The sequence below is a fragment of the Berghia stephanieae genome, chromosome 6 (genome assembly GCF_034508935.2).
Source record: "Berghia stephanieae isolate SIO BIC M18660-M18661 chromosome 6, UCSD_Bste_1.3, whole genome shotgun sequence".
Taxonomy (NCBI): domain Eukaryota; kingdom Metazoa; phylum Mollusca; class Gastropoda; order Nudibranchia; family Aeolidiidae; genus Berghia; species Berghia stephanieae.
The window spans coordinates 52,479,954-52,488,697 of record NC_088365.1 but is presented as its reverse complement, the minus strand read 5'-3'; the positions used below and the strand labels follow the sequence as shown (position 1 = coordinate 52,488,697).

Below are 8,744 nucleotides of genomic sequence, written 5' to 3'. Positions count from 1 at the left end.
GCTGCTGGAAATTTAATTTATAAAGAGATATATCAGACTTGGGTTGAGTTTGTATGTTGAATTGAGGCAAATAAATATGATTTTTCATGGAACCAAAACCAGTAATTCATAGTTTGACCAGTTTAGCATTAATTTTGGGTTTTTAGCATCTGGTTCATCCCGACGTAATACCGTTTTAATACGATGGGTCACAAATGACAAGAGTTAATTAATATGATAGCAATTAGTACTCGTTTAGGTACACATATTTACATGTCTGATAATCGAACGCAATTAAGGCCCGGATTTAACATAGTTGTAATGGACAATATGTTGTGTTGATTTGAGAGTATTTCCATTACAACAAGGGCCTCATAATCATTTGGGTTATCAGACCTGAAAATAAGCACACGTTAGTACTAGGCCATTTTTTAGTAACACGTGTAGTAACACGTGTGTAATTCGATATAATAATCAACAATGAAATACAGGAATAGAATAAAGAGATTCACCAAAAAATAGAAAACCCCCAAAAAAAAACATAACAAACCCTGTGAATCAACAGCAGAACAAGGAGAATGATAAGAGTTACATTCCTCGGTATTGTATTATTATTATATATATAATGTGTTAGGGTATACAGTTACCAATATACGTGGTGAAATCATTAAAACATATAAATAGATTTTAATCAAATATAAAAAGTTGAAACCAGTAGTAAAACAGAGGATATAAATAGGAAATAAGGTCGTTAGTACAGACTGACATCAAAACAGCCACCAATTGTTTTAGTATTAGTTTTACAAATACCAGAAGAAGTCTAACAACATTATGGTATATCAGATAAACGGGTGTTGGAAATGGAGGGAAATAGAAAATGTATGGCTGTGGCTTTGGCAATGACAGGGTAGCCTTGGTTTGGTGTGTAGCTCTCATAACATGGTGGGATATAGGTACACTTCACGTGGTGTTGGTATAAATAGGGATTTATGATAGATAGGCAGATAGATAGATAGATAGATAGATAGATAGATAGATAGATAGATAGATAGATAGATAGATAGATAGATAGATGAAGAGAGATAGATAGATAGATAGATAGATAGATAGATAGATAGATAGATAGATAGATAGATAGATAGATAGATAGATGGATGGATAGATAGATTAATAGATAGATGGATAGACATCGAGTGAGACACACACACACACACACACACACACACACACACACAGAGAGAGAGAGATAGAGAGAGAGAGAGAGAGAGAGAGAGAGAGAGAGAGAGAGAGAGAGAGAGAGAGAGAGAGAGAGAGCTACACATTCATCTATCAACAGATTGTGATTGTGATCAGGAGGAAAAATATACCAAGTGTAAATAGACACAGCAACCACTCATATGATGTGAGGTATAATACATACAGTGTTAGTAATAGCCCCTATGTCAGCAGGTGTAGCCTTGGTTTGCTGATGATGCCTAAACTGTATTTGGGGTTTGTGTGGTGTAGGGAGAGCTTTCCATGACAGACTATGACGTGAAATGTGTTCGATACAACGTGACAGCTTTATAGAAAAATAAATGTGCAATTTATCGGTTTCAAAACCATTCTTTAGCCATGAAGGATGAAATTGAAATGAGCACAACACACCAACCTGGGCTAAAGAAATGGTGTTGAGCCCATTTTCTGAATCAGTTATACTTTTTGATTGTTCGATACTTTTGACAGTCCAAAGCTTTTGGCAGCGTAAAATTCAATGTATTCATTGCATGACATAACCGATGTGTACATAAAAGCAGGTCCAACATTCGAACGCATTCGAATGGGCCTAGTTTAACATTGTTGTAATGGACAATATTTTGCGTCATATTTTGAGATTTCCATAACAACAGTGAGCCCATAATAAATTGGGTTATCAGACCTGCAAATAAGTGCACGTTGGATATAACACGTCAATGAGAAATGCGGTAAGAAAAGGCTTGGTACAGCAAAGCTTGGAGTGGCTTCCCTGACCTTTGGGGGCTATGACGTTACAACCAGAGATGTTAATCAACAGAGATCAAAGTGCGGGGCCAATCAAATCATATTTACTGCTATCATCTTCATGAGACTGGGGATGGCTGAAGTCTGTCATTGTGACGCTTTGGTTCAACTCGGACGGGGAGAGGTTGGGCTGGATGGAGGACAAGTCTGACAAGGCCTGGGAGAGGGCGGCCTGGGAGTGAGGCCTGGGGGATTCGAAAGCGGCCGTGGGTGTTACCAGATCTCTTCTCCAAGTCCCGATTGGGACCGTGGATGTTTTTTCAGTACCTGTTCCGGAAGGAGTCCTGGGTGGTGCTTCTTCTGATGTTGTTTGTTCTGTTGATCTAACCCCTGTTGTCGTCAGAATTAATCAAATGTTAAAGGCTGATTTTATCAAAACTAGTATTAAAGTTGCTTTTTTTTAACGAAACAAACAAATAACTACGAAAAAAAAGAACTAATTTACAAATGGAAAAGAAAATTATATATTATATAATTCTACTTTAATATGAATAATATACCATTTTATCAGCTTATATTGGAAGCTTTAAATGTAAATAAAATGAAACAATCAAGGTGAGAGACTAACAAAAAGAATAAATAAATAGAAATAATAATTGTAAAGTGTAAACATCGTGGCTACTGTAATATGATGAGTTAAGCATTCAAATCTTATTCTGAAAAACTAAGCAAGTTATTCCGTGATTTACATGAAATCAATCACGTGATCATATTGTACAGACAGTTTGAATAGGAGTATTTGAATCTCCCAAAATTAATACATTTCCACAGAGCGAGGGTCCGGGAGGGTGAGAGAGAGAGAAAGAGAGATAGAGAGAGAGAGAGAGAGAGAGAGAGAGAGGAGAGAGAGAGAGAGGAGAGTGAGAGAGTGGAGAGACACAGAGGGAGAGAGAGAGAGAGAGAGAACGAGAGAGAGAGAGAGAGAGAGAGAGAGAGAGAGAGAGAGAGAGAGAGAGAGAGAGAGAGAGAGAGCAATGACTTCGATAACTTGATGTATTAATACAAAATCCATTCATTAGATTTACTGTGGGGAAAACACACAAAACTAGGGTGGGGTACCTTGGTAGAACACACAAAACTAGGGTGGGGTACCCTGGAAGAACACACAAAACTAGGGTGGGGTACCCTGGAAAACACATAAAACAACTACAATGAAATGGTTATACACTCCGCGTCATTAGAATAGGTTGATTACTTATCCGAACCAGCGACCACCTGAGCTCTAGCCCTTCGGTCTGAATAGGTTGATACAATCACAATAACACGTGATATCTCCATACATGGGATCAGAGGGGAGAGGTTTTAAAATGTGACCAATCACCTGTAAAAGGTACTATGTCAAGGTCATTTGTAGACTGAATATAGAATTTCTGGTGAGATGTTGAGACTCAATATATTTATGCAAGAAATTCAATTCAATGTCATTAACCAGTTATATGCCAGACTATGGACAGACTAATATTAAAAATTTGGCCAGAATACTCGTCCTTCAAATATTGGTCGATTTAAATGACTCATCATGGCAAACGCTCTCAAACCTGGGATCTATCGAAGTTTTCAAGGAATCCCAGGTTTAAGAGTTTTTGTCAAGATGAAGGCCATATTTGAAGGACGAGTTTTGTGGCCACAAATTCTAAATACGCGTCTTTCCCGAATACGACAGTTAACTGTTTTAAAAAAAGGGAAAGGCGGAAATTTCATTTCTTATCATTTTGAATTTAGCCTCAATTGTCTACATCTTGTTCACCAAGACATCAAACCATATTGACATGACGGGACACAAATGTGTTGGTAGGTGCACAAAAAGGTTAGAGGCTCATCTTTCTTTACTGTGAAAACGATTACTGTAAAAATGTAGATATGCTACAATTATATCCTGCATCACATATTCATGAATAAACTCCCAGTCAGGCGGCGTTCTTCCACCTTGGAGACAGGCCATTTACAGATTTCTAAACGACACGTTTTCAGATGGACTGGGGAGAAATGGACAGGATTGCATGGCCACCTGGGTCACCGGGCATTTCTCCGTATGACCTTTTCCTACGGGGCTACAGCAGATACATTGTTTATTCAACTCCATGCTGCACGCTTTCCAGGAATTAAAAACAGTTATTATTGAATCCATCTCGCCACAAAATCTACAAAACACACTGAAAGAACTTGAAAATCGATTGTAGGTAACCATAGCAACCGATGAGCATCGAGTAAAAGATAATGGTATACAAAATATCCAACATTTACGCGTTCATAAGTCCATGTAGAACCAATATTGGCTGTGACGTTTTTCTGTTGTTATTAAATAGGGAAATAATTTATGGGCCGCCTGTACTGTAATAGCAAAATATGTAAATTGAAGGATTTGGAAACAAAGTCTATCTTATAACCATCATGAGTGAGGTTATTATCAGTGAAAAAGTGTGGGATATTGACGCGCATTTTACAATTATTGATGACTTAACTATAGGGCATTTTCACTGAGGTTTTCCATGCGCCAATGTGATTGAAAATGAAAGACAAAATACAAGTAGTCTATGATAAATTCAATGTTTTCAATTAAAGGTTGATCACTTTTTAGCCAAAACGGTTCGGATTAGCATTAAAACTTTTAAAAGTTATAACAATTTGTGTATATTATATAAACAACTTCTTCTTCTTCTTCTTCTTCTTCTTCTTCTTCTTCTTCTTCTTCTTCTTCTTCTTCTTCTTCTTCTTCTTCTTCTTCTTCTTCTTCTTCTTCTTCTTCTTTCTTCTTTTCTTCTTCTCTTCTTCTTCTTCTTCTTCTTCTTCTTCTTCTTCTTCTTTCTTCTTCTTCTTCTTCTTCTTCTTCTTCTTCTTCTTCTTCTTCTTCTTCTTCTTCTTCTTCTTCTTTCTTTCTTTCTTCTTCTTCTTCTTCTTCTTCTTCTTCTTCTCTTCTTCTTCTTCTTCTTCTCTTCTTCTTTTCCTTCTTCTTCTTCTTCTTCTTCTTCTTCTTCTTTTCTTCTTCTTCTTCTTCTCTTCTTCTTCTTCTTCTTCTTCTTTTCTTCTTCTTCTTCTTCTTCTTCTTCTTCTTCTTCTTCTTTTCTTCTTCTTCTTCTTCTTCTTCTTTTTTCTTCTTCTTCTTCTTCTTCTCTTCTTCTTCTTCTTCTTCTTCTTCTCTCTTTCTTCTTCTTCTTCTTCTTCTTCTTCTTCTTCTTCTTCTTCTTCTTCTTCTTCTTCTTCTTCTTCTTCTTCTTTCTTCTTCTTCTCTTCTTCTTCTTCTTCTTCTTCTTCTTCTTCTCTTCTTCTTCTTTCTTCTTCTTCTTCTTTCTTCTTCTTTCTTCTCTCTTCTTCTTCTTCTTCTTCTTCTTCTTCTTCTTCTCTTCTTCTTCTTCTCTTCTTCTTCTTTCTTCTTCTCTTCTTCTTCTTCTTCTTCTTCTTCTTCTTCTTCTTCTTCTTCTTCTTCTTCTTCTTCTTCTTCTTCTTCTTCTTCTTCTTCTTCTTCTTCTTCTTCTTCTTCTTCTTCTTCTTTCTTCTTCTTCTTCTTCTTTCTCTTCTTTTCTTCTTCTTCTTCTTTCTTTCTTTCTTCTCTTCTTCTTCTCTTCTTTCTTCTTCATCTTTTTTCTTCTTATTCTCATATCTCTTCCTTCTTCTTCTATTTCTTCTTCTTCTTCATCTTCTTCCTAATCAATGGATCTCTTCTCATTACTGTGGATGATTTTTTTCCCTAATCAGACAATAGAATACTCACATTATGACATTGTGTAACGTTGTATGAATAGCGTCAAACCAGTGTGAGTTCTACAACACACGCAGTGTTTAATGTTAATTCTTTCACTCTAAACAACACACGTGGGATAAACGATAAATAGAATACTTGAACCAGAGCCTTGACGAGGACTGGCATCTGACACTCTTGGAGATCTGACCTGGTCTGCCTGAGCGCCAACGACACCAAAGCTGACTTTTCTACTTTCCAAACTCGGTGCTTTCGCCGGATGTTGTTTGGATGTAACTTCTTGTAAACTGTGTTGATGTTTCTCTCCCTCCTCTGCGGCACAAAGCACACAGTGGGTCGTGGCAGAAGAGGATGTCGTTCCATTTAAGGCTTGTTCAGCTTGTTGATGATGCTGCAGTTGTGATGAACTTCTCGCCTGGGAATTTGCAGGGCCTCCTTCAACCGCACTTTTTACTCTTTTTCTCCTCAACTTGGCAGCGTCTAAGTAAGCATTTCTCTGAACAGTCATAGCGTCGCTTTGTGAAAATTTTCTTTGTCCACTGCTACCGCTGCCATCGTTTCTGGGAGGCAAGGGTGACCGGTGTTGCTCCTTGTTCCTGTAATAACTCCACGGTTTCTTGCGAATTCTAATCTGCAGAACTGGTTCAGTCACGGAGCTTGACGCCGACACATTGCCGCCCGGGTTTTGAAGACTGAGACGATTGTTTTTCCTTTTGTCGCCGGAGCTACTTCCATCTCCATCGCCATCGTCACCAGCGCTCTGGTCACCAATGACTTCTGAACTGTCCGAGAATGGAGAGGACATGATGCAACTTCCGCCACTGACAGACATATTATCGAAGTCCGAATCCCAACTTTCAAATTCATCTTCCTGTTCAGATACACCTTCAAGAGAGATTAATTTTTCAGCTTCGTCATTGGCATTGTGCAGCTCTTCCTGTTGTATTGGCCTTTCTGTCTCTACCTTTTTCTGGATGACAATTTGACTCACGGGAGACAAGGTGGTATCAACCGATGTGTCTTTCAATTCTAAGCTATGCATTGACGTTTTAGAGGAAGATCTCTCCTGAGATTCAGAGAGCAAACTTTGATTTGAGTTCACACCAGGAGTCGTAAGTCGATTCTCACTTTTCAACCTTTGATTTAAATCCACAGAATCCAAATTATTTCTATTAGATAAGCTAGAGTTGATAACTAGAGTTTTCTCCTTGTCTTCAACAACTTTTGATATCTTGCCAGATGCACGTTGGTTGTCCGATTTATCCAAAATTCCTTCCTCGGCAATCTTTGATTCTGAACTTTCCTCAGGAATAAACAAAGTAGTTGATTTCAAACTTGTGTTGATTGCCTGGGTACTCTGTTCTCTTGAATCTGACTGTAAAGAGCCTATTTCATTTGACTTCACTGTCGTCTCTTTTACTTCAGAGAAGAATTCATTCTCCAGGGACGATGGCAACGTGTCTTTCAGTTTGTTAGGATTTTCAGTGGCAAGAGCTGAAGGTTGGGACGCTTCACTCACAATAGACGACGGCCAACTTTTTATGGAGACTTCTTCAACCGTTGGGAGGGGCGAGCAGATGTTCGGAGGTCCCTCGGATAACGCCGGGATTGGAGAACTGGAGGCAAAGCCTCGAACACTGGAGCCGATGTTGATGCTACTTGAAAGGCTTTCTGTTTCTATCACGCTCAGGGATGGAGTGGCGGCTCTGAGGTAGCTGGAATCCACGGATGCCTTGTCTTGGTTATCCACTTGTCGATTATCGTCGTTATCATCATCTTTATTATCATTACTATTGTTATCATTCACTTTGACAGGAAGACCGTGTGGAACTGTTCTAACTCTATTTGATTCATCATTGCTCATTTTAGGAGAAGATGTTTCATCGTTCTTCGCTGTGGGGCTCATGTGGCTTGGTGAAGGTAAAGATATTTGTTCTTCTAAAATTTGGAGTCTTTTTCCTGATGAAGTCTGTTCCAAGGAATCTTCAACTTCCTGCACAGAGCCAAGAGCAGTTAACTCCATTTTCCTTCCAGACGAAAGCTTGTGCTTGTCTTTCGTAAATAATGTTTTTTGCGGTTTTCCGCTGTGAATATTTGTATCTTTAGAATTTTGTTTGTGGCCAGATTTCGTACTGGTCTTCAGAGCTTCAGTTTTCTTGTTTTGGATTTGGTTATCAGCTGCCAAAGCTTGTCGGCATTCCCTGACTTTTGTGTCTTTCTTAGGTTGAGTGACTTTGTCAACTGTTTTCTCACCTTCTTCACAAACAGCTTTTCAAAAAATGTAAAAAAAAATAAATCGGTAATAATAAAAAAAATTATGACATTACATTTCAATTTTAAAACGCCAAAGGACGAAGATGATAATATTAAAACATCATTGAAAAATGATACAAAAAATTCTAAATTAGAAAGCTGATGAGAAATGGAACATTTTCATTACTTATTATTTGAAAAAAATATTTTTAAAAAACAACACCAATGGTGGGATATATAAAGGGCAGTTTATAAAAATCTAGAATTGAAAATGGCAGTAAGATCAAAGGTTCTAATTCGAGTCACATTGACAAATTAGGGAGAAGGCACTGGTGTGGGATAAAGATGTGAGAAAGTCTGTATGAAATAGTGCCAGACAAACCAAGAAAAAAAACAAAAGAAAAAAAGACCATCCTAGAAAAATCAACATGGCTCGATTGGGGATCGGACCTCAGATCTCATGTCTCAGGTTCGATCCCTAGTCGGGACGATGACGTTTGATGGGGTTTGTTTTTTTCTAATTAACAGACTTTCTCAGTTCTCCATAATTGGAGTAACATTTCATTGAGCATTCCAGGCTAACGTATGTGTGTGTGTGTGTGTGTGTGCCCTGGCTGCATTCCATAACAAAAATGACAATCATAATATCAGTCAATCTTAACAATTCATCTGTCGGACTGTGGAAAAAGTCGTAGGTGGAGTTTATCCAGAAAACTCGTCCTTCAAATATCGATCGATTTGAATGACTCTGATCTTGGCAAAATTTCTCAAACCT

At 38.0% G+C, this 8,744-nt stretch overlaps 1 protein-coding gene across 7 annotated transcripts in view; it reads right to left on the bottom strand.

Annotated features, from left to right (window-relative positions):
* LOC144975246 (uncharacterized) overlaps nt 1–8,744 on the bottom strand; it is a 78,102-nt gene that overhangs the window by 30,071 nt on the left and 39,287 nt on the right. For 2 of the 7 annotated variants that reach the window (XM_078919147.1, XM_078919148.1), the window contains 2 exons: nt 5,855–7,984; nt 2,068–2,349 (listed from right to left, as the gene is read on the bottom strand). The exons of 2 other annotated variants lie outside the window; for them this stretch is intronic. In XM_078919147.1, coding sequence (XP_078775273.1) covers nt 2,068–2,349; nt 5,855–7,984 — 2,412 coding nt within the window. The remainder of the gene's footprint in view (nt 1–2,067; nt 2,350–5,854; nt 7,985–8,744) is intronic. 3 more of the 7 variants (XM_078919149.1, XM_078919150.1, XM_078919151.1) reach the window with 2 other exon arrangements.